At 44.3% G+C, this 26,677-nt stretch overlaps 1 protein-coding gene across 1 annotated transcript in view; it reads left to right on the top strand.

Moving 5' to 3' along the window:
- Dock2 (dedicator of cytokinesis 2) overlaps positions 1–26,677 on the top strand; it is a 377,575-nt gene that overhangs the window by 314,430 nt on the left and 36,468 nt on the right. The window contains exons 33-36 of the mRNA XM_035448098.1: positions 8,806–8,954; positions 18,105–18,190; positions 23,833–23,989; positions 25,646–25,686. Coding sequence (XP_035303989.1) covers positions 8,806–8,954; positions 18,105–18,190; positions 23,833–23,989; positions 25,646–25,686 — 433 coding nt within the window. The remainder of the gene's footprint in view (positions 1–8,805; positions 8,955–18,104; positions 18,191–23,832; positions 23,990–25,645; positions 25,687–26,677) is intronic.

The following is a 26,677-nucleotide window of genomic DNA, read 5'->3' as shown; positions in this document are numbered from 1 at the left end:
ACTATCAATGATGATTAATTGAATGTTTTCAAAATATTGCATGTTCCCAGTGAAAGAAAGGCTTCCCAGTTTTCATACTTTATTTCTACAAACAGAGACTCACTGAAGCCAAGGTGGGCCTCTGCTCCCAGCTCCTCACCCAGGCTCTGCTGGTGTCACAGAACAAGGAACTGTGCTTTGTTTGTTGCAAGCGGCTCCACACAGCCTGTTCTCCTGTGAACATCCTTCACGGCCCTGTGTTGCACACAGAAGATTTTATTTAGATATAGATTATGTTTTGGCAGGGAGTCATGTACTTCCAATTATGCTGATGAATGAAAAACTGTTACCAAATATTCCACCTGCTTAGAATCACAGAACACCAGAGCTGGAAGGGCCCTTTAGAGATCAGATTGTCCAGCATTTTTCAAACGTTTATTTTTAGCTAAGGGCCAATAAAAAAAAAAAAAAACCTCATGCTCAATAAGTAAATGGGATAAAGAGTAGAAATATTGTAATTAAAGTGAGCAGGGGGCACAAAGCCTGTTATAAATGGCTTTCTGACTCCCAGTGAAGACCCCTGAGGATATCTGGAAAGGGAATTTATATGATCTAACCCTTATTTTTACCAGTAAGGAAACAGTCTCAGAGAGGAGAAAGGGGCTCATGCACAACCAAGCATGCTGGCAGGAAGGCTTTCTTGGACACATCACAGATTCTGTTACTCAAAATGCCTGCAGAATGAATTAGCACAATTAAGAGACCTATCTGGAGGTTGCAAGAAAAGATCCACTGATTGTGACTGCCCACAGTGATGGTATTTGCTGGGATGGTGAGTAGTTTATGAAGAACAATTGTAAGAACAGAGAGGTTCAGGCCACCCTAGGTGTCAAAGGGAGACAAAGGTGGCCTCTGGCATTGTCATCTGAATGCTGTATTCCCATATCACTCTGCTAAAGATCTGGTCACAGAGAGCCCCATTGGATTGGCCTTCCTTATATGACCCCTTGTTTGGACAAATAATGGCTACTGTAGGAAACAAAATCAAAGGAAACTGCCAAGAGAGCCACCCTTCACCTCTTGGTCAGAATTCTGAGGAAGACTAAAGTACATCAATCTGAAGGGGTCTTCCTGGTGTGTGTGTGTGTATGTTTGTGTGTGTGTGTGAGAGAGAGAGAGAGAGAGAGAGTGCCGAGTGTGTACATGCACACATACTCATATACACACATATACCAGGCTTCCACTCATTAGTGTCATGGCTACCTTGTCCTTCTTTGTTTCCTTCAGGAATAAGAGCAGAAATCTGAAGCAGGGAAGATGAGTGCTTGCCTCATTGACATCTTAGCCCATTGCTTCATGGGATTCTGGTGTTAGCACACTAATGAGATTAGCTTGATAATCCACACCAGGACCAAGCTCTGAGTTCATTAGGGACTGATGTAGTGAGACCACTACGCAGCTAATGATGGGCATTAAAGGGCAGCGCACTGAATAGCTGAGCTCTCCATAGCAGCCTTTGCTGATTGCCCATGCAGTAGCTCTTCTTCTCTTCCTAGCTGACTAGATCCTGATAATGTTTTTGTTTTTAGGGTTTTTTTTTTATTGCAATTTGCTCAGCTAACAATGTCTTGGAGTAGATGGTAGTCATGTGACCCAGATCTGTCCCATAAAACAGCAGCAGAAACTTGTTTGTGTGTATTCAGCAAAGTATTTCTTCAAAGAGAGAAGGGGGTGGAGGAAAGGGAGAGAGGAAAGATGGGAGAGCACAGCACATCATTATTTTGCCCTTGTTTCTTTCTGGAAAATGACATGAGGGTTGGAGAGGCAGCAATTGTCTTGATGCCTTGAGGACAAAAGTCCCATTCTGAGGATGGAGGTGACATCCAGTTCTATCTTCTCAGATTTCACAACTCTGAGCTGACCATCTTCTGAGGTTTCTTTAAGGAAAAAAAATGAGAGGTTTTGGGTTAGCCTTGGTAGCCGGATTTTCAGTATACCTCTAACTAATAAATCAGCTAATTTGGCTCTCTGATCTTCTAGGTCATGTAGCTCTTGACAGGTCAGCAGAAGCAGAAGTACACACCCCAGGTCAACAACAAATGGTTCCATGAGCTGCAGGTGGAAGAATTTGTCTTTGGACCCCAAGTCTAATGTTCTTATGAATAATGTTTTCCAAAGAGTTTACATTTTCAAATAACATGAATAGCCAACTGTTTTCCAGAGAATACCAGTAATAAGTAAATCATAGTAAATCATTGTGCATGTTAGAATTTGAAATTGGGCTTCAGTGTCATCAGCAATCAAGAGACTCAGCATCAGTATCTTCATCTTATTAGGAAAGTCTGTAGCAGCCGTGTGATTATAGAGAATAACAGTCATTCTTCTGGGAAGAGTCTAGGCATGTGTATATTCATGCTTGCATCTATGCTGGTCTGGGAGAGGAGTTTTTGGTAAGGAAGACTATATATTGTTAGGAGCCCAGCCATTTAAGGGTTTTTGGGCTCCTTGACAAATGCCAATGGTATAGCATTCTAACACTGGATTTCTGCTGGGCATTGGGTAATGCTCATTTTGCAAAAATGACTTTGCATTTAACCTTCCCACATTCCCTTGTTGTAATGTCAGGCTGATGTGTTAGCAGTCATCATGGGAAATAAAGATGGTGGCATCTTGACCACATGTGTGGTGGGATGACCACTCCAGGCAAGCCCATGATAACAACTGGGCTGTTCCCTTTATACATCTCCTTCATAGCCAAGTGGACTAATGGGGGAGGGTTGAGGGGAAATAAGGCATGATTCATACCTGATAAGGAAGAACCTCCTGTCTAGATGGGGAAATTTAGAATATTGTTGTTTAAAGTGAAATGATATAGTTATAGAGACCAGCAGGGAAATGATGTGTTTCATAAAGCACATCAGAGAGTGAGTGGTCCACTTCAGGGTTGAAGCGAAGATGCAACAAGGCAAGTGTTCCAGGAAAGCAGTCTAAGCTAACATGCTTCTTAGAGTTGGATGATAGGCTGCCCAGGAGAAATATGGAGTGGGGTTATGAACACTGAGAACAGTGGTGGACAGAATAACAAAAGTTGTGGACCATGATACCTTAAATGACAAAGGATACAAGTATATTCAAATCAAGGATTCTTGTGGTGACAGTGTCTTGGGTCCAATTCAATTCCAACGTCCTTTTCTATGAAGAGAGAGGCAATAGAATGAGACCAGAGAAATTTGAGGAAGGCCCAAGGAATAGAAGAAGACACTAAGAGCCTGAAGGGGAAAGGAAATAGATTCTCCCTTGGACTTCCTAACTCAGTCGTGTGTGTTCATACCTTGGTGTTTTGGTACAATGAAACCCATTTTAGACCTCTATTCTCCAGGAATATGAGATAATGACTGAAGTCATCAGTTGGTTGTGACTTACCACATCAATAACAGGAATCCAGTACAGGCACCTTCTAAAGATCATATGACTGAGGTCAAAACTGAAAACAGACTAACAACGCAGGTCTGGCCTCACAGACTCACCCATATCACTGTGAAGTCAAATATTGGTTGCAATTCTTTAATGTTTGTAAAGATGAGTTAGCTGTAGAGAAGAAACTTGAGGCACACAGAGAGTCTATGAGGACCCTGCAGAGTGAGTGAGCCATACATTACCCCACCAAGAAGGAGCCAAAAACTTTTCTTTCTATAGACCTATCCTGTTGAAATAGTATGTGAGCTATGTGTCTTATTTTAAATATTGTAGTACCTACATTAACTGGCCTATAATGCCAACACTTGGGAGATAGAGACAGGAGGCTCAGGAGTTTAATTTAATCTTCAGCTACATAGGGAGTTCAAGGCTAGCATGGGCTATAGGAGACCATGTCCTAAAAGACAAAGAAAGCGAAAGGGAGAGAATTAAAAGGGGCAATGAATTAATTTTAACTGCACAGATGTACTTTATGATGGGGTTATATCCCAATAAACTCAGCATAAGCTATAAATATTCTAAGTGGAAAATACATCACAAGCTCTCACCCAGATTAGTAACCCACCACTCTGGAGTGTTGGTGGCTTCCCCCTCCCCCAGTGGTGAGGCTGCAGGAGTGCAGCTTTTTGTATCCACATGACATCAAGATGGAGGACCAGACTGCATATCATTAGCCTGGAAAAAAAGGATCCAAATTTGGAATTCAAAATACAGGGCTGCAGATGTAGCTCAGAGGTAGTAGGCTTGCCTGGCATCCAAAAGGCCCCAGGTTCAAGTCCAACACTGAAAAAAAAAGAAAAGATAAATAAAAATACAATTCAAGATAAGTTCTATGAAATACATTTTGATTTAGTACTTGTGTGAAGTTGAATATCCTAAACTTAATCTCATAAACCAGGAATGGTCTCTATTTTACTTCATATTCCTAAGTTGTATGACTTTTAATAGATAATCAGCATAACACATTCTTTAGGTTTTAAAAGAATTTATTCTTGGGTAGATTTTTGTATGCTCAGACTACATTTATCTCTGGATAGCCATACCTCAAGTGTCCAAAAGACACATGGCTCACAACACCTAGAATAAACCTTAGGGCCCTAAAGAATTCCTAAGAGTTTACTCTCAGGGGCACATATGAGATGGGTTTCAGAGTGGGGGCTGAGGCCATTTGTGAAAGCCCAAGGGAGAAGCAGCAGGATAGACTGGAGAAGCAGAGGGCAGGCTATGGAGGTGCAAGGCATGGGTAGGGCATGAGGGGACCTGCAGCCAGATGGCCTGCAGGGTGCAATGCTTTTCCCACATCTGTAAAGTTGGCCCAGACAGTATTCAGTGGACCTGAGAGCAGTGTAGATGACCTCAAGTGTCACTGCAGTGAGGGAAAATCCATCTGGACCCTTTCCCTGGTGAATTCTTTACAACAGAAGTGAATTAAAGTATAAAACAAAAGCTGAGCTGACTTTAAGTTTCCATGAAAAGGCCCAGTGGCTTTCACATAGTGGAATGTTATTTTTTTTCATTCTGCTCTTTCTAGAACCTGATATAATGCTGAGCCTGAAGGATACCCCTCTCCACATCACCATCTTTAATTAGCACCAATGCTGCTGAGTTCTCTTAGGTACCAGACATTGAGAAGCCCTGTGTTTCTGTGTCTCCATTCATCCATCTAAGCATCTATCGTATACAATGGGATTCTGGACATCCAGGGCTATGCACAGTACCACAGAGCCATGAAGTAGAAGGAATGAGACCTGACCATGGGTGTCAGCCTCAAAGATTTCATAGGTCTCAGGGAACTAGGACCAGGCACCTTCCTGTGCTGCTGCCAGGATGGTTTTCCAAGCTGAAGTTTGAAGGATGGACAGCTACACTCACTCTTCTCCCTTTGAACAGAGTGATGGTTTCTTTATTTGTAAAGAAATAAAGTCCTCAGGGGGTCTACCAGACTCTGAAACCCAAGACATCATAACTTGCCTTTGTCATTGTACATATCAGGGTCTGTGACAGCATGTAGTGGGCCATGTAGTCCTGCCCCCTTCTGTCCTGCGTTAGTTTCATGGGATCAGCAACCTGTCCAGTTTCCTTCTCAGACAGATTCCACCAGAGTCCCTATCTTCTTTTCCTTGCTCATCTTCCAGGTGACCCCAGATCCTCATGTTCAATTGTTAGTCTCCCCTGCGGGAATGGTGAGCAGTGCCATCTATGGCATGAGCATCTTGGGTGGGAGCACACAGGAACCCTTTGCATCCATATGTAGACATTCCCTGAACTCCCATTTCCAACAGGGACCTCACAGCAACCAGCACTGCCACACCTGGAGTTAACCTGTTGGTCCATGGCATTTTAAATGCCCTTTCTAATTGCTGTCTCTTCCAAGTGGTATCCAGCATCTATTATATAAAAAACCCTCAAACGAATCCCTCTCTTTCCTCCCATCATACAGCAGTGTGTTTCTTGACCGAGAATTCTTTTCTTCCAAATGAGTTTCTAATCAAGTAGCTACAAATGTGTTCTCTCTGGGAGTTTGTGTGCCTTTGTATATAAAAATATACAAATCCATGCACTCATTTGTCTATTTAGACAAAAATTCCAATGTGCTAATTTTTTTGAATAAAGGAATAACATTTCTTTTAGAAGCGTTGTTAAGCGCCATTGCAATCACGGTGTATTTAAAGATCAGCATCACTCTTTGTCCTCTTTCTCTGTTCTCCCAAATATCTCCTCAATAGACTACAGAGAAAGCAGGTCAAAAGTATCTAAAACATTCCTAGTCCATAGTGTCTCCATCCTTTATTTTAGAGCATTTTAAATATATCCCTGTTGAGCCAGCGCCCTCTGATATTCTACAGGCCCTTGTTGCATAAACCACATCCCCATCCTGGTTGCTTATCTGACAGCTCTGATTTACCTTCTGCCTAATATTGCACTCAACGTTGAATTTTAAAACCCTCCTGTTATTTGAAAAAGATCTTGAAGGACAAAGTCAGAAACCTGTATTAGCAACCACTACAAACCAGGTGGAAGAAGTAAGAGTATTTGCTTTTTGTCTATTTGGGCCAAAGTGAGGAATTGAGGTTCAAGTTTAATCCAAATGCCTTCAGTGATGGAGCCTATAGCTGGGAAAAACATTTGTGTGCCATTCAACTCTGCCCGACTTCCTCATTTACTTCTCATAACTGCAGGTTTCCTTGGCTGATGCCTCTTTTCCCTTGATTTGGGGGAAATCCTCCAACATGACAGTTTAGGATGAATGAGAATTGATTTTCAAGGACACTTCCTCTTAGTTCTTTTTCCCATGTTAATCGAAGTGAGCCATGCTAGACCACCCACGGTGCCACCTAAGTTTCTGTACCCTCAGGGGCCCTTTGCCCAGTGTCCTTCCTTCCCAGTGGATGAAACCAGGTGAGCTCCTGTACTGCAGAGCTCAAAGGGAAACAGGAGCCACTATGGATGGCATATTCATGGTATCAGCTTCAAGGGAGCCATTGCTGGATTTGCCTACCCTCACTCCATGGGGACTCTGCATTTCCTAGGGGCTATTCTACATTCTTCACCTCTGTGATATTATCATGTTCTGGGCTACTTGCTGAGCTCTGCTCAACAGACTGCTTTCTCTGGTTCATTCTGAGAAAACAGCATGGTGGTAACAGTTAGTGCTCGTGACACATGTCATGTGTCATGCATTGACCTATCAGTTCACTGAACAATGGGTTTTTATGAGGGGGGACTATGAATATAAATGTGTAAATTCATGGCATGACATACATGTGGAGGCTCAAGGACTACTTTGGGTGTTGGTCCCTGCCCTCTGCCTTGTTTGAGATGGATCTCTTTGTTATGTTTCTGTTGCTTACACCAGGCTGGCTCATCTGCTAGCTTCTGGGATTCTGTTTTGTCCTCCCATCTCCCCATAGTATTGCTGAGATGGGTTTTGTTTTTTAGATGGGTTCTAGGGATTCAAATTCAGATTCTCATGCTTGGGCAGTAAGCCCTTTTACCTACTGATCCGTCTCCTCAGCCCACAACTCACTTATTCTTAAAAATGGTCCTATGCCATGAATAGTACTATTACCATAAGTTGTAGGTGAGGATATTTGAGGCTCCCAGAGGTGAGACACACTTGCTCAACATCTCACATCTAGTTGATATGGTTCCATTTACAACTAGAGGTAGTCTGGTTCCAGAACCAGTGCCCTTGGGTGTTTTGTCTTTGCTGTGGGGCACTGATTCTGCCTGCTTTCTGTGTCAAGTGCACACAGACATAATTTCACATGTCTTCTCAAGAGCTGGGTTTTTCTCAGCTTTCTGTGAGACACATGTCCATGTCAAATAGCTAGTGACTGAAAGAGCCAGGCAAAGAAAGCATTTTCCTCAGTGGACAGACACTGCCTGGGTTTCTAATCTGTTCTCCATTCGGGACTGCCAGAATGATGAGAACAGGCACAGGTTTCTGCCCTCATGGAGTTCAGTACAGGAAGCAAGTATCAACCAAATGAGTCTGCAAGTGAAGATATTTCAAAGTTGGGTGAAGGTTTGTGGATCGGGCAGAGTGGATATCTGTCTAGTTGAGGTGGAGGGTGAGATGCAGAGTGGGGGACCTGTCTCCTTGTGTCAGAGCTAAGACAGGAGCCACCCGAGGGAAACAGGTAGTAAAGCAGAACATCAGGAAGGAAGCAGGCAAGGAAAGCATCCCCAAGGGAAGCCTTGGAGCCACAGAAGCCAGGCAAGCTTGTGACACTGGAGCCAAGCTAGTGTGGCTGAACTGCAGACAGAAAGGGTATGCTCTGTAACAAGGCAGAAGGCTTCAGAGGTCCATCTCCCCTAAAGTGATATGTTAAATCCCATTCCCTATAACCAAGTTTTTCTACAGCTCTTAGCAGGGAGATGTGCTTTACTTGTCTCACAGATCTGTTGTTAGAAACCACAGAAGGATGGCTTATGATGCAGACAGATTTGATTCTAAACATGCTTGTACACCCAACACCATCACTTCTTTTCAATTAGGGCTGTGTATTGCAGAGGCGTGATGCAGGTGGAAGCCCTCGCAAACACTGATGCACTTAAACATGCCATTTCTATCAGCCTTCCCAAACACTAAAGCACTTAGACGTGCCTTCATATGCTGTTTGCCTTCATAAACAGGACTTGTTTGTGATGATGCATGTTCCTCTCTTGGCAAGCCAACCTATACATAATGGTCAAAGCTGCCTGGCTCCTGGTAAACAACTATAGAAAAGTTAACTACCATTTTGACTTCGCTCCTCCTTTCTTCATCTTACCAGCTTCTAGGAGCAGGACCTATTTATCCATCATGGAACTGTTTCATGTGCCCCTATCCTTTTTCTTTTGCAGGACAGAACAAAATCTGCTTCATCCCAGGCATGGTGGGACCTATATTAGAGATGACACTTATCCCTGAAGCTGAGCTCAGGAAAGCCACCATCCCAATCTTCTTCGACATGATGCTGTGTGAATATCAAAGGAGTGGGGCTTTCAAAAAGGTAAAAAAAAATCAAGGCTGAAAATTCATGCCAGCATCCCTAACCCTCAGCCTGTTTTCCCATAATGATATCCTCCTTCCATCTGCCTGTGCCTCAATCAGAGGCATCAGTGGGAGAGGGGCATTATCCATGTGCCCAGAATGAGCTGGCAGATCACATTTGGTCAGTATTCTGTCATAGTTTCTGTCTAAGGCCAAGATGCAAATGCACTCTCTTGGTCTGTTCTTGTTCCATCCCTTTCTCGAGATGTGGGAATCTTACTTCTGGACCCAGTGATTGCCTAAATGTATATCTTAGATACTGCTCCTGCCATATCATGCTTGCTACCAACTTTGTCTGGCACTTCATCTTCCTGAATGACTTTGAAAATCTACATTATCTAGAGAGAAAAAATTCCTATTATCCAAGTGTCACACCCAGGCTATACTTCAAAGTGGACATCAAATGGAGTTAGAGGCACCTGTGTGTATGTCAGGACCCCAAGGCTTCCTTCGGCATGTCCGTCAGAGCCCATGTAAAATGCAAAAATCCTTGGCCAAGTATTTTCATTAGAAGTCAAGACTTGTAATGAATGGGGGGTGGTCACTATTAAGTTCAAATAATTCTAGAAGTTTGGCCATGGGTAGAAAGTGTCCATTTCCATGGCAGGTACCTGAACCATTTAGCCACTTCCTTGTTTAGGAAGGTTGGTCTCAAAGTCTTTGCAAGGCTGCCTGAGCATTTCCCTTGCATTTTGATTATTTTCCATGAGCCCTACCCTTTCATCCAGTTGTAGCTCTGAGTTCTTCACCTTCACCTAGTATTTCTGCCTCTTGTTTCAGGCCCCGTCTTGTCTCTGAATAATCCTTCTTGGAAGACTTCTCTAAGAGACAGATTCCAAACTCTGCTTCCTTAGAGTCCTATGGTCCTTCCCTGGCTCATTGTTTCTCAGGTTCCTGGCCATCAGAGGCCATGCCTGCCAGCTCCATATCCTCATCCCCACCCTCACTCTGGATGACTGTTGAACTTGTCAGTTATTCCCTGGTTCTCCACCTTGCCCACTCTCCAGCCATCCCCATAGCTCCTCTGGATGACTTTGCCCTATAGGGTGTTCTTTATATATTTCTTCTGCCTGCTCCTTCCCTACTTCCTCATTCTAAACTTGGATTGGTCCTGTATGGCACATCCTGAGTGTCTGTGTCCTTTAAGATATCTTTGCTTCCCTGCTTATCATTTTGTATATTAAGGCATTGATTATTGTATCCTGCCTATAGTCATTTCTGTGTATTGGGCTCTTTCTCAATCTCACCTAATCAGAATGGCAATGATGGCCATGACAGACCCTTGCCAGTGTTCACGGTGTGACAGGCATGGTATTCACTTCCCTTAGTTTTATTCTCATAGTCACTCTTATTACCTTTGAGATTGACAACACCAATGCCCATCATATGGAAATCAGAGAAGTAAAGTTTTTAACTGGTGGTTGTTATTTCAACCAGATGTGTCCAGGTTCTTGGTGTTTTAATCAAAGAACTGAAATGCAAGCATAGAGAGATGGCCAAGAAGCAGAGACACAATTCCACAGCAAATGGATAATACAGGTCAGATAACTGTCAAGAGTGACTGCAGGCCACTGTAGTGAAAGAGTACCAGGACATGGCTCATGTGGGGTCTTCCCCTCATAGGGTCTATAGTAAGGAGGGCCAGATTAATAAAATGTGTAATTTGGGTGCTTTCCTATTTTGATGGATAGATTAGAGTTCTATTTTTCTACTCTGCATGTCCCTTCCCACGAAGCATCTGATTTTAATCATACTCATGTCTAATTATGCATAGATGTAAAATAATAAATAGAAACTATACCCTCAAAGATCATTTATGGTACAGTTTGTCTTACTGTGCATGCAGCTCAAACCAGCATAGCCTCAGTGAAGCCACTACTTTCCTGCCAAGATATGGCTGAGAGTAGATTTGAATAGAAACTATCTACAAAATGGTTGTTAGGGACAGAGAAACATTGCATTTTTCAGTGGAGTGAATGTGTACCTTGGTGTAGTTAGAAGTCCTAGATTGCTAGGTACATTGTTAGGAGATGGGTGTGTGTGTGTGTGTGTGTGTGTGTAGTACATGCAAGTGGAGATCTTAGGTGTATGTATATAGCCCACTCTAAGTAGAGTCCGAGGTGGCTAAGCTATTCCCTATGCTCACCTTTCCCAGAAAACACACATCTAGACTGTGGCAAGGTAGCACTTACAATACACAGGTTAGCATTATTCCCAAACCCATGCTCTGCCCACTGTATCTACCCACCAGCAATTTCTAGTAAACACCAGCTGAAGGAATAAAAGCCAGTCTCTAGGGCAGTTCTTCCTCCAGAACATTCCATGGAACACTGGTCCAACAATAACCTCCAATACCAAGTGTTTCCAGTGAAAGGCCTTGGGGCACCACTGTACATTGTAACCCTCTTGCAGATTGCTGGTGCACACTAACCAGGAGCTGACTCATTGAATGACTAACAGGCTTGTTTGATTTCTCAAAATTTATTCATGCAAGGCATATCTATTGGACCCATCATTCTTCCAAATCCAACTCTGGAAAGAGTGGTTCTATAAGGAATAGGGGACTAGTTTGTTGTTAAGGTACCTTTGTAAATAGATATTCTGAATGCCCCATTGGGGATACTGGTCACTCCACATTCCCAGAAAGACCAGCTACCCCATGGCAGTTAGCCTGAAAAGAAGTCAGGCAGAAAAGTCAGATGGAGAAAAGAACCCCACTTTATCCATTGGGCTGGAGCAACCTGAAGGTGACAGCCAGAGTGAATATCTGAAGACAATTTAGGATCAACTGCTATTTAAGAGATAATGGGTCTCTGAAGCATGGGGTCACAATAGATGAAAATCCATCCTGTTCCCTTCAGAGTAGTACCTCCCATCAGCTGACACCTTGGAAGAGGTCCTGAACATGAGTATGCAGAAGAAACATCTTTGTACCTAATAGCATGCATTGTGCTAAACAAGATCTGGTGAGTGTCGGACTGAGACCTCATTGTAAGCAATTGCTTCTTTTGCTGCTCCCTTATCAAAAGAGACAGGGCTATCAGGCTGACTAATGAGGCAGGTGCCCTTGTGAAAGCTATCAGGAATATTTGATGGGGGCTCAGCTGGGAGAGGAATTGGCCCAGGTGCATGGCTTTGGGCTCAGAGCAAGTGGCTGTGGAAGCTGTCCTCTGCAAAGGAGGCAGGCAAGGCCCTGGTGAGCCCCAAGCAGCTGTGATAGCCCCCCAAAAAGCAGAACACAGAACACAGATTAGGTTCTAGAATGTAAGCAATCTCCTGTGCAAACCAGCCTAAGTATACCATTCTCCAACAGTCTGAGTGGAGAGGACCCTGTGCCTCTCTTAGAGAACCAGCTTTCCCAGAGGAGCTAGGCGAGCCAAGAGGAAAAGGAGACTGGCCCAGCCTTTGCTCCCAGTTCATAACAGGCCTTCTGAATTAGAACTAATTGTCTAGCCTATCTGTGGGCTCTTCCTTTGCTTAATTGTCTGAAGATATCCTATATCACGAGGGTCTCGGGCTTCAGGAAAGGCTATGTTGCTTCCTGGGACCATAGTTTATCTGCGGAGACCAAGACTGGCTCAAAGGTATTATAATAGGCTTGACAAGAGAAGAGTGTTAGACTCTGAGCAGCTCAGTTGGCTGGGGGCTGAGGGAAGTCTCTCTGTCTGTCTGTCTGTCTGTCTGTCTGTCTGTCTGTCTGTCTGTCTAATCTCCCCTGTAATTCCTTGGCCACCTCAAGACAAGGTTGTTCTATCTCCTCCTCTAGCCCAAATTCCACAGGCAACTGACAGGTAAAATTGATGTCCTTTATATGAGGGCGTCCTTTCTTCCCAGACCATTTCAGGACTCCATCACTGCCTAGGATGGGGTGCCCCCTCCCTGGTATATTCGGTGAATCTTTTGGTGGAGAAGAGATGTGAATAAGAGAAGCCTTGGATTAACCATACCATGGCTGCTGTGGCAGGAAGTGCCATTCCCCTGTGGGAGGAAAACTCGTTGTGTCCGACCAGTGAGGTGTAGCTGTAGCACTCATCCAGTATGGAGATTTGTTAGTAAGCTTTCTCTACACTATACCAGGAGTTCCTAGAGGCCAAAGCCGGTCCCTCTGCCCAGAACTCCCTGCACCAGTACTAAATCAGATGGCAAATCTTCCATCCAACTGCATTTCTTGAAAATATCCTCAGCATAGGGAAGGGCATCTCAGCATAGGGAAAAGCATTACAGCATAGGGAAGGGCATTGTAGTGAATTTTTTTAAATAATTTTTTTTTTGTTTGTTTTTTGTTTTTGACAATTTGGTCAAAGGCAAGAGAGCAAGGAATCTACAGGGAAAAAAATGCTAAAAGTTAAAGAATGCTAATCATTGCCTAAGTGATGCCCTGTGGTAGAAAGAGTAGCTACCTTTCAGGTCACTTCTCCATGGAAAAAGAAAATAAAGGCTCCCTGGGTGATGGTGGTGGGAAGGTGGGGCCCTGGGATAGAAACTGTGGAGTGAGCCGGCATTGGTGGCACACGCCTTTAATCCCAGCACTCGGGAGGCAGAGGCAGGTGGATCTCTGTGAGTTCGAGACCAGCCTGGTCTACAAGAGCTAGTTCCAGGACAGCCTCCAAAGCCACAGAGAAACCCTGTCTCGAAAAACAAAAAAACAAAACAAACAAACAAAAAAAGAAACTGTGGAGTGTCCATTTAAGGAGAAGATTACAGAATGGAACTGTGTCCCACTTGGCCTGAGTGCTGAGCCTCTAGCAAGCAGGAAAGACTCTAGATTCCAGATAGAATCATGCTAAGAAGGAGAATGTAGCCTTTAGTAATAGTACCTAGCACTGTGCTTGTACATAGTAGAAGCTCAATTGTTGCTGAATAAATTGGCAGACCAAGAGGCCAGCGCAGCAGGTTCTACTGAAGCTGAGTCTTGGCATGGAGTAGGCATGGTGATTCCAATAGTTTGGATCATGAATGTAGCAAAGACCAACATATGCATGTGTTCTGAACACCTCTTGCACTTTTTGAGACCCACTTCCTATAGGTTAAATCATTTAGGTCTCTCTAGTTCTGTCCCCTGCCTGACCTATAAGATGAATATTATACTATTGCAGGTTGCCAACCTGAGCTCTTGGGGGAAATGCATGGGGTCAGTTAGAAACGAAATCAAGAAAAGTCTACCCTAGTTCCCACAGGCCTTGCTTGTCACATGACATCATCACCTCCAATTTCCTGTCCATCTTGCCTCTACCCACCAACCAGCATTCGTTAACAAAGGATTCCAAAGGCTGATGGACGGCTTCCTCTTTATCGTCCCTCTACCATGCAAATGTGTAACACCCTGTCCCCATTAAAGTCAGCACCAAAAACATGAGGAAGTACTCTTGGTCCCTAAACGTCAGTGTTAGAGGGACAGTGTCAGTGGCAAGACCTGTCACAGTGACATGGCAGAGTATGTCTGGTAAGGGTTGTAGCCCTGGGTCTAACCTAGCTAAAGTTCAGCCAACCTTTGCAACTCAAGACAAAAGGCCTTTGTTTCTGAGTCCTCATTTACAAAGTGGGGACACTGACCATCTCCATCTGCTCCTGTAAATAAGGGTTACATGAGATTAATGAGGAAATGTCCCTGGTAGTCACTGTGAGCACTTGCTGAGCACCCACTGGACCCTAAGCACCAGGCTTGGCCTGACACATGTTTTTCCATTGCTACCATGAAGTAGGTACTGTTTCAACCTGCATTTAATGGATTAAAAAGAGTGACATCAGAAGATCACTTATCCATAGTCTTCTGGGCCACAGAAAAAATCAAAGCATGACTCAAGCAATTTATTCCATCCAAAGCCCATGGCCATAGGCAACCTGGAACATGGCACTGGATGTGTCTGTCAGAGACCTCTCTTACCCACCCCAGAAAGCTCAGAAGCTGTGTACCATCTCTGGCTCTGCCCCCCTCCCTAGTACCCTGCAATTTCCCTCCCAACAGGCTCTTTTGTGACCCTGTGACAAGTGCTTATTTACCCCCATCCTCTGCTCTGCTCCAAAGAGCAGTTCATCTCACCAAGAGGAATGGTGCCAGCATTTCCCAGAGAACCACTCAGGCAACAACAACAAAAGTGTCATGTTTCTCGCCCAGAGCCACTTTCCAGTAGCATTCAGCAGCAATAACAGCAATGTTACTGGCAATACCAGGGGGAGCTCTCTCAATGTAAGCGTGTGAGCTTATATACAGCTGTGGTGCCTCGTGTGTAAACCTCCTCTACTCCTCACAACACAGCGATGCCATGGGTGCTGCTGTGGTGCTCTTTGTGTTGACAAGGGATTGACAAACTAGCCACCCCGACCCATGTTTTGTAAAGACAGCTTTATGGAAGCTGCCATGACAGTATGTTTCTGTACTGTTTGCAGCTGCTTTTGCACAACAGAGCTGAGCAGTTGTGACAGAGAGCATCCTGCCCTTGGGGCCTAACACTTATCCACTGGCCCATTGCAGAAAATGTTTGCCAGCTCATGGTATAGCTTAGTTAACTGAGGCCTAGAAAGATCCTCAAGTTGTTTAGTATGGTAGGTGAATGGAGGAAGGACCCAACACCTATGTATTCACTTTTGTTGTACTACCACTGCCAAAGTCCAGATAGAAACAACTTAACACTAGCAAGATTTAATCTGGCTCATGGTTTTAGAAGGTTTCTGTCCATCATGGGAGGGCAAGCATGGTTCGAGCATGGCACAGGCTGTTCGCTTCACAGTAGTCCAGGAAGAAGACCATGACAGGAAACAAGGCCTGTGCAGCTCTCAAAGGCTCACGCCTAGTTACCTACTTCCACCGGCTATGCCCGCCTCCATAAGATTCCATGGCCTCCCAAAACAGCGCCACCTGCTGGGAACCAAGCATTTAACAACTGAGCCTTCAAGGGATTTCAGGTAGACACAGGGCCTGCTTTTCTATTCATCATCTTTGGGTTTATTTCTTTATGTTCTTAATACAGAAGACATCTCTAAGTATACAGTCCCACAGCTCCTGACATTGGGAAATAATTAGTACAGACAAAATGCCTACCGAGATGCATCCTATAAGGGGCAGGATTCATTCTCAGACTGGAAGCCCATCCCCCTCCAGACAGCCCCTGCCATGTCTCCCTCCTCTCTTCCTTCCCTTCTTTCCTACCTTCCTTGATAAAGAGAGGGATGGGAAGGCTTCAGGCAAGGCTAAATCAAGGGAATGGCTGCCTTCTTTTACCACCCTTTCTCCCTCCCCCCACTTGAAGTCCCTGCTCCAGCAATATTCTGTACCCCCACCTCTGCAGCTTTGCTCACACCATTCCCCCAGTGGGAACGGCCCTTTCTTTCATATTGATCGCAACTCTACCCGTCATTCCAGGCCCCTTTTTTCTCTTTCAGAAAGTCTTCCTCAAACTCAGGAATTTACAGAAAATTCCTTTGTACTTGTGCTAGATCAGGGTGAGTTTTCTGGCACTCTCTGCTGACTCCTGGCACCCTGAGTGGGGGGACAGTGGCATCATATGAATCACCATTCAGGGGAGTATTTTATCCCCTTGAGATTCTGACTCAATAGATCCTATTCTTGATGCATAGGAAATAGCCGCCCAAAGGCTTCCATTATTCATCTGAGGCCTGGCCCGGGCCCTGCTTCATCTGTATTAACAACTGACACTTACTGGAAGCTGTGTCAGGCCAGGGATGGCTGCTTTTCATGCATTACTGCATTCAAAGGTGACTTTTGACCCCCAGATCTCGTGGGGTAGTATGAAGACTGTGTCACAAGCCTGCGTTAGAAGCCAAGTAGCACAGATGCCTCTGTTGAACTTGGAGGCCTTTGCCAAGGTCCCCTTCTTCTCCATAGGTACCAGTTTCACTCAGAGCAGTAAATGAGGGAGAGGCGGACTACATGCTTGGATGCATTCTTCAGAGTATATATCAAGACAGTGCAAACTGTTTTGAGTTACAGTCTTGTAGAAGAGACACAGTAGGATGTGTCAAGACAGTATATTGGATAAGCCATGATCCCCACTGAGCAAAATGCATCTTGACATTGGCACTAGGGTGAAAGCATTCTCTGATTTCAATGCAACAAGATTTGGATAAAACATAGAAGGATACTTGATTTCTGGCAACTAACCTGATCTCTGACTTTTGCTACTGTTATCAGCCTTGACTCCCTGAGAATTTGAGATCTGCTATTTGCTTTATATCTTATTTATATTTTCTGGGAATTTTTCCACTGCAGGTAATGAAACATCGTGTGTGTGTGTGTGTGTGTGTGTGTGTGTGTGTGTGTGTGTGTGTGTGTGTGTGTGTACACACTAATACATACCAACTCATATAAAAGGAAAGTCTTCCAGGGACTCAGAGTGGCATCAGGTCTACATCTCGACCCCTCCTCTCTGCTTCCATCCATGGAATGCTTCCAAGCAGACATTCACTATTGTCATTGTTAGCAGCCTCAGGCTTACAACATTCCCTTTCCACATTGAGTAACAAGACTCTCTTTGTTAAGAGCAGAGTCTCAGGTTAGATACACTGCATCAGCCTGAGTCTTTATGACTCCTGGGACACTGAGTGGTGGAATACGCTGATTAGGAGGAGTTAGGCCTGTGTTCTGGTGTCCACATTGGGGTGAAAGAGGTGTGCCTAGCCTGCTTGATTCCCGTGGACTGAGATTAGGTCTGGTGTAATCTCCAGACTATGGAAAAAGAATGCAGATTCAAAATAATAGCTGCCTGTGACAATGTGCCGTTGATGTGGGGCCCCATCACCTGCCTCTGTACATGCTTGGGATTCCCTTCCCCTCTCTTTCATCTTCCGGCCAAACTCTGTTTAACCTTGGAAAAATCAAGCTCAAGTGAAACAGTGTGTGAAAAGCACTCACTCGTTCGGCTCTCTCCTTTCCACATCTCCATCTCCTAGCCCTCAACCCAGGTCCATCCCCTCCATCCTCTGAACACTCATAGAATGAATAGAATCCTATTCTATTTTGAACCCACAGGTCCAGGCACTGGGAATGGGAGATAATAGTTATTCCCTAAAGCTTTGGTTCTGCTAATGAATCAACTGGTTCCACACATGGCCCTCTAATGTTGTTACTGTTGATTTTCATCCACTCTTTCAGTTTGAAAATGAAATCATCCTGAAGCTGGACCACGAGGTGGAAGGAGGCCGGGGTGATGAGCAGTACATGCAGCTCCTGGAGTCTATGTAAGTTCAGGCTGGAGGACCAGGAAGTCTCTGAAGCACTGGCTGAGGGTGGTGGGCTCTGACTGGAGCATCTTGAGAAGCTTATCCTCCTGGGGAAGGTCTCCCAGCAGCTCATGGTGCTGAAGAAACTGCTTTTTGGAGGAAACCTCACAGTTCCCAGGAAGTAGTCGTGCTTTGCTTTTGGTGGGATGGGCTGGATAAAAAAGCACATGGAAAGAGAAAAGGACCTGCCAATGTAAAAACAGCCTCTTTGGATCTGAAGTGTGGAGTGATTACTGCCATTTTTCCTTTTCCAATTTTGGCAGATTTGATTGTGAGCAGCTTACATTGTGTGTATCTCTGGTCAGGTTTACTGTCTTGGATCCACATTCCACTGGGTGACTTCCCAGGTTCAGGGAAGAAAGCACATTATTATTGTCAGAGGATGCCAGGAAGAGCTGGGCCCTGCAAGACTTAGTGTCCAAGTCCAAAGCAGGCTCTGGACCCTGTAAGACTTAGTGTCCAAGCCAGAAACAGGCACTGGGCCCTGCAAGATTTAGTGTCAAGCCAGAAGCAGGCACTGGGCCCTGCAAGACTTAGTGTCCAAGCCCAGAGAAGGCATTGGGCCCTGCAAGACTTTGTCCAAGCCCAGAGCAGACATGAGCCCTGAAAGACTTAGTGTCAAATCCTGGAGCAGGCGCTGCACAGGAGATAGCACTCATCATGACTGGACTTGAAGTCAAGAGATTTTTGTTTTGTTATCACAAATGTTAAGCTATAATTCATGTTCCATGCTGTCTACCCACATTGCACTGCTCACTGATTTAGTGTGTTTACTGAGCTGAGCAACCACCATAACAATTATTATAAGAACATTTTCATCATCCTGCAAAAGGAGTCCTGCATCCCTCAGGTACACCTGCCCTGTACACATATGCATGCATGTAGCAATCCACTCCCCATTCCCTAGCTCCGTGCAGCCATGACTCCCGATTGTCTGTTATGGACATTTCATAGAATTTGTGACCCTCTTCATTCATTTTTGTCTTTTAATAACCTGCCGATCGTTATTTAGGATGCATCTACTTTGTTCTTAGATTGACTCTGCTATGAGCACATAATTGTAGTACCTTAGTGTAGAATTGCAAGGTCATAGCGATATCAGGATATCAGGATAAAGACGAATAGCCTTTTGAGGTGACAGCAGACATCCTCCAATGCCTCCACTTCCCATGTCACCTGTTAATATATGTCCTATCAATTATAGCCACCTTGGCAAGAGCATGCTGAAGGCCTGTGGTCTGATCTCTATGTCCATGGTGGCTAAGGATATTGAACACTTTTCCGGGGCTTATCATCCACTTGTATCTTTTGGGGGAATGCATTGCATTGAATCCTGGCTCTTCCACTTTGCAGCAGTATGACTCAGGGCAAATGGCACAACCCCTCTGGCCTCAGTATCCCCATTTCTAGAGCGGTAACAATAAGCTCCCATGGTTATTTTGAAGGCTGAGTAATTAGGAAGCATCTGCTACACAGCAGGTACACATTTAATGAATGTGCTTTGGTCCCTCGGCCTGGCTCCCAGTTCCTGTCATTGGCTGACTGGTAATTGCCCTGCCTGAGAGGTCTTCTCTTGAGACTAAGGAGAATGGTCAGGCATCCCAATTTCCTGGCCTCTGTGTCCACTGAGGCTCTGCTGTGGCTCTGTTTTTGGCCTCTTTCTTCAATCCTCTCTGAATATTTGTCTTTCACAGCAAAGGCAAACAAAAGACTTTGCCCTGGCTCCCTATCATGGTCCCCACCCTGCCTTGCCCTTCATGGTCAGAGCCCAGCAAGAACATTGGAGCCTCTGGAAGCATGGTCTCAGCTGACCCTGGCTCTGTCTGATGCTGCACACAGGTTTCCTACACCTATATTGCAAACCAGATCCACAAGAGAAGGGTTGGGAGAACCACTGGAGAGTATCTGACTCTCCAGGGGAATAAATAAGTGTGAATTTTAAAGTTCTGAGAGGGAAACCTAAATATTGACCAGAAGCTGCGTGCATGAGCATGCACGAGCACACACACACACACACACACACACACACACACACACACACACACACACACACAGTTTGCTCTGGCAATTTCCATTTCTATAAGCAGAAGGAGCCCCGTGGCAGGCTTCAGACTACCAGCGGGGTTTGCAAAAGCCTTTCTGAGTGATTCTTTATCAAAGGAGTCCTTGAAAGTCAGGGAAATTAAAGGCAGCTCATTATTTTCCTCCTGAGATGGAGGTGTGAATGATTTTTACACAAAATGAATCAGGCCAAAACCAGGAGTCAGGGCCTCCTCAGAATGGCCAAGGGCCCTGGGCTCTACTCCTCCTCCTGTTCTCCCTGAGCCTCAGTTTCTTTACCTGTAAATTAGAGGTAAATATATAGTCCACCCCTTATGCGTTTTGTCAGGGCTGAATGGGAAGGTCTGTAGGGTGCTTCTCATGATTGCTTTTCTTTCTTGGCTTTTTAACATTTTATTTCATTAGCACAGTTGCCCATGCCCAGTAGACAGTGCAAGTGTACCAGCTTCTATTGTTACTATCGCCCAAGTAGAATGTAGTGTAGTCATTGGGAACCCTGAGGCTGCTCATCTTTCTCCATTTTGGTCACTTCAGTTCCTGTAGCACTTCCTTCTAGTCCCTCATTCAGGGCCTGAGCTGGTTTAGAACCTCTCTAGACAGATCCAGCCTTCTGGTTCAGCTTAAAAGCTGCATGGTACTTTTGTGACTAGAACAGGGCTTCCTGTCATATACCAGCTATAATTTTGAATCAGAGAACAAAGCTTAGACATGGAGTGAGACTGAGTCCTAGTCCTCACATGCCTTTGTATAGTACACAGGCACTACAGACTTACAGAGGACACCCGTCCTCCCTACCCGCAGAGCTCTCCTCCCACATTGGATGGAATAATGACACTCCTCCCTCTAGAGGCCTCCTATGCTAAGTGTTTTAGCCCCCAAGGCCTTGACCTGCAAAGAGTGCTGTCAGCACATTCCATCCACTGAGGGAGGACTTGTCCACATGGACCCACAATCCCCACAACTTTCCTATTGTCACTTAAGACTCTGCTGTGGGATTCAAAGGAGAGAGTTGTGTGACCTTGACAGGACAGTCGTCAGAATTCATCTCCAAAAGCTTCACATTTTCACATATTGTTTGGGGCTCAACCTAATGACTGCCTTAAGGAATTTTGAGGGTTCAGACAGGATAAACAGTGAAATAGGATTAGCATGATGTCAGGAGGGCAGGTAGTTGTCAGTGTAGAGTGGTACTGCTGCACACAGGAGTTCATTTTTACCTCCTTTCCTGATGAACTAGGACCTCCAGGTGGCTGGGTCTTGATGATCTCTAAACCCATAGTTTGTAGAACAATACAGGTTCGTGGAGTGGGTAGATGGTAAGTGATATCTAGCCACCCAGCTCACCAGACCTCTACAGTGTGAGCAGCCTTCCTTCCTCACTCCAAAAGAACAAAGGCATCAAAACACTCAAGACAAATTTTTTTCAACCCTTGTGTCTCTAGGGTTGGCCAGGGCCCTGCAGCATTGGGAACTAGGTAGCAGGGTGTCTGACCGCAGCCCATAGTACTGAATCAGACTCCACTAGAAGAGTGCTCAGATAATGTCCACCCAGGCTGGAGTGTGCAAAGCCCATGATAGAAGTGGTCCCCAATGCTAGCTAAACGCTAGAATGGCCTGGAGAGCCTCAGAACAAACCTTTGCTGTGCAGGCCTTCATAGGTTCCAAAGATGTGGCTTAGGCTGGGCATGTCTTTGCGAAAGTTCCCCCAGACATTCTAGCATGGTGCAGGGATGAGAACTCTTGTTCTGGCCAAGCTTGGACTTAGGTATGCCCTTTGCCCAGAATCCCACACCAAATGCTGCATAGAGCCCAACTGAATTATCATCAGGGTGGGGAACAGGGCTGGAAGTGGCTGTTTCAGAGAAGTGGGTACAGCTGCAGCTGAACCAGACAGGTGTAAATCACAGACAGTTTGCATTGCTGTTGAAAGCTGGGAATAAGCTTTGTCCAGGGAAAGATGGATGTGCCTGAACCCAGCCACAGTTGGAGATGTCACCTCCTTGTAGTCTGGCATGGCTTCAGGGATGAAATGACCCTTTGAAGTCCTTGTCTTTTCCCCTTTCTCCTGAGATCTCTTGGGAACTTGTACTGCCAAGATAAAAATGACTAGTAACAAACCTGGCAGCTTGGGTGGCCTGAGACACCTGAGAACAGATTGCAAAGTTTGTGGGAAAATCTCTTCCCAAATCAAACAGTGACTGGCATCATTCCTACAGTGACTGGCATCATTTAAGGTTGCCACTTAAACTTCCAGTCATCCTTTTATCCTTTCTCTGCCTCAATTTCCTCTTCCATAACTGGGGAGGAAGAATTTCTGGTTGAATTCCCATGAGACTTTCTTAAGAAATCAACATAATACCTGGCGTGGGACATGTAATTAAGAGTAACTCAGGACTTGCAGGGGAAGGCATAGCTCTATGCAGACTGCTGACACTCTCTGTCACACTATGCCTCATACAGTATTTAGCAACTGATAAGTGTGTTAAGAATGGCACAGGTAAAAATTTTATATTGATTTTATAAAGTTTTTCAATCAATGCTTCTATGCTTAAGTAGAAAACAAAACATTTCCCCCTCTTCTTTACTTGGGCCCCTTGCCAGAAGAGGCCACAATTCAGTGGCTGGTGTTTATCCTTCCTGATATCTTGTAGGTTCTCACACACAGTGATGGATGATTAATAAGAAAGGGATGCTAGATATTCCTAGGATTAAGATCAATATTGCTAGGATCCTAGAATTAAGATCAGTATGCCTGACTACTGATAGTTACCAACCGTATGACCTTGAGCAAGTTAAGTACTTAGTATCCCAATGTATAAGCATCCCATCTCATTAGACCATGAAGAGACATTAGAGGAGTTCATCTTTTTATGATGCAAAGAATAGCACTAGGAACATGGTCAAGTTCTAAAAAAATTAAATAAATAGAAATAAGCTTGTCTTGATATTTACACATCTCATTTAGCCATATATTTTATAGAGCTTTTTATGTCAATACCAAGTCATTCCCTAATACTTTTTTAATGGCTTCATAGAACCATGTTGTGTGAAAATACCTCAATTTCCTTAGCCATTTTCTAGTTGACGGACACTTCTGATGCTTCCAGCTGCTTTGCTATCTGATACAATTTTAAAACCCTATAAATATAAGCTGGCGTAGTTCTGGAAATATTTCTATAGCACAGATGCCTATAGAGAAGACTCTGTGAAGTAGAGTTGTTGAACCAAAAGATATATAAAGTGTTGCTAGATGTTGTGAAAACCCCTATCCAAGATCGTCACCGTGCCATGCTCCTAGTGTGAATGTAAATGTAGCCATCCTCCACCACACACTTACTGACCACATGGGAATTTTTTTTATTTTTATTTTCCCCATTCTAATAGTATAAGAATATTTGTGGTGATGTATGGATAGATTAGTTCTTGAGTGAAGATAATACGCCAATCCTAAGCTAGAGTTCATTGGCTGCTTGTATAATATTGCATTCAATAACCACACAGTTTGCCAGTGTGACCTCAGCACCCCTCTCTCCCAACAGCCTGATGGAGTGCACAGCGGAACACCCAACCATTGCCAAGTCAGTGGAGAACTTTGTGAGCTTGGTCAAAGGGCTTCTGGAGAAGTTGCTGGATTACCGAGGAGTGATGACAGATGAGAGCAAAGACAACCGTATGAGCTGCACAGTAAACCTGCTGGTGAGTGACTACCAGGTCCCTGTGGACCAAATTGGATACATCTCTTACTGCAGACTAAGCTTGGGTCTCACTCCTGCTCTTGGAAGAGAAGCAGGGCTAACTGCTGTGGAACTCGGACAAGGCAGTTAAAAATCCAAGCTCAGCATTTTTTTCTCTGTGTCTTGAGGTTTTCTGTGCCTTAGTTTCCTTATATGTGAAGTGGGAGGTACACAGATCTTCTTTAAGGGCTTCCTGTATCCCACAAAAGGAAGATAGCATTACATCAAGGACATTTCATGTGCTGCCTGCCATTCCCAGAGCTCTGAAAACACAAGCCCTGCCCCTCTAGCTCCATAGTGTGGCCTCTCCTGTCTGATGTGGATGCTTTTGTAACAGCTTAGATATTGCCATTGATTTTTCAAAATGCCAAAGGGACTTTAAAAATCCTGACTACAGCAGAAAGGAATCCAATGCTAATAACTCCACCAAGCCCAATTTACATAAACAGCATGGAATGGGGTTTTCCATATTCTCTCTAAGGAAGGTCAGGAGATGGTTGAAGAAATTGGCCATCAACAGCTGGGCCAGGACATGCCTATGACAGGGACATCTAAAGCAGTAAGAGAGGAGTAGTGCATAGGACTGCTGTCAGTGGGGGGTGATGAAGATGAGGGGGGTCATGGTCCTGCATGGCATGGACCAAGTCACCTGCCCTTTCGTAAGCCTCAGGAGCAGGTAGATACTCATATCCCACTTGTGGCTCTTTTATAGGCTCAAAATCTATAAGGACTTGTTTTAAATTGTCACAAGACTATCATCTCCAGAGGCAGTGTCCAGGGCAACTGTTTGTCTAAACAAACAATAAATGGAAAAATGGCTCATAAATTAAGAGACTTGCTGCTCTTCTAGAAGATCCAAGTTCACTTCCCAACCACCATGCCAGGTTGTCCCTAACTGCCTGAAACTTCAGCTCTATGGGATTCTGACACCCTCTTTTGGCTCCTATGGGCCCTGACACACATGTGTCACACACTCACACAGTTGTGTAAGTTAAAAAGTAACATAAATAAACAGCTCCTAAAACAGGCTTAGTGGAATACCCCTGTAATTCCAGGAAGCTAATGAGAGAAGGTGATACATTTGAGACCAGCTTGAAGCTACATAGTGAGACTACCTCAAAAACGATAACAACAAAAAGCAAAGCTTAAAAAAAAACAAAACAAAACAACAAAACTGCCACCTGAGCTGGCACTGGAGTATCATCTCCTGGACACTGTCAAGTTAGAGTGCTTTAGCTATGGACTCACATAACTCCAGAAGGTTCTGTACTGTCAGAATAGACTCTTGAGCGTCTACATCTAAGCCAGGCTGCCCTTTAAAAGCAGATTGTCCAAGTCTTGGCAGCTTGCCACTCAGCCCAGCAAACAGCTCACTGCATCCCCTAATATGTAATGACTGAGACATTTGTTCTGTCCCTTTATAGTTAGGGAAGTGACTTGTGGAGCAAAGCCTACCAATGAGGCTGTTGGGTGCATTCAGCAAAGTGAACTTCTTGCTCCCTCTTGGGTTCCCAGATTGTAAACAGTCATCTTTTCCTCACCCCCATATTCATATTCTCTTTCTCCAAAGCCCTGCAAAGAGAAGCACTCAATATTGTTTTTTTTCCTACCCACCCAGAATTTCTACAAAGATAACAATCGGGAGGAGATGTACATAAGGTAAGATTTTCACCATGAGCCTCGGCCTATGTACCTCTCTGATCAGTATCCATTACTGTTCCTGCTAACTCTGATAGAGAATTTAAGCTTGGCTTCTTAACACCTGGCTCTTGGTGTTCTGATTTCTCTTAATTTCCCAAGACTTGGTGGCACCGTCTGTTGTCTATTGTCCTATGGTCAAACCCACGAAACTGCCTGGAGCTCTTAGACTGCCTGTTGTCCTCTTCTACGCATGTCCCCTAAACCATGTCATTTGAGCTATGTACTTCTCCTTCTGCCATGGGACAGCATGGGAAATCCTCCTTAGTCCAGGCACATGGTGCCCTTAGCTAGCTTGCTTTGAAAGGAAGAAATGGGGATGGAGAGATGGCAAGATGGCTCGGCAGGTAAAGGTGCTTTCTTCCAAGCCCTTGAAGACCTAAGTTCATTCCTGGGACCTACTATGACCTCCACACATGTGCTGTGACACCTGTATTCCCTTCTACACACATATCATATACATGTACACACACAAAGGAGATGTGGTAGGAAAAAAATAAGTGAAAGTGTGTGTCTCCTTCCTGCTAGGCATTTACTAGACATTTAAGTTTATCATGAGAAGCTTTGCTGAGGACATTAGCCTGGAGCAAAAATACTCCTTTGCCAATTTTCTCAGAATCTCATATTTTTCCTGTAAAAAAAAACTGTATTACTGTTATTTTTTACCCATTATAAAAATAACATAGACTTTTTAATCAAAACAAAAAACCTCATAAAATACAGACTAGCAAAACAAAGTATGGAATAAGTTCCTAAAATACATACATATTTTCAGATTTTTATGCTTATATATATATCTAATTCTGTGCATGTGCCATTTCTGCAAAAATAGAGTTATAGTTCTAATAATTTATTGCCTGCTCTTTTTCACTTGACAAGATATATTTCAGCATCATTTGTAATGAAACCATAAAATTTCCTTACTAGAATATGCTGTCATTTACATAGCCAA

This window comes from Cricetulus griseus, chromosome 7 (genome assembly GCF_003668045.3).
Source record: "Cricetulus griseus strain 17A/GY chromosome 7, alternate assembly CriGri-PICRH-1.0, whole genome shotgun sequence".
Taxonomy (NCBI): domain Eukaryota; kingdom Metazoa; phylum Chordata; class Mammalia; order Rodentia; family Cricetidae; genus Cricetulus; species Cricetulus griseus.
This window is presented reverse-complemented; position numbering and strand designations above follow the sequence as displayed.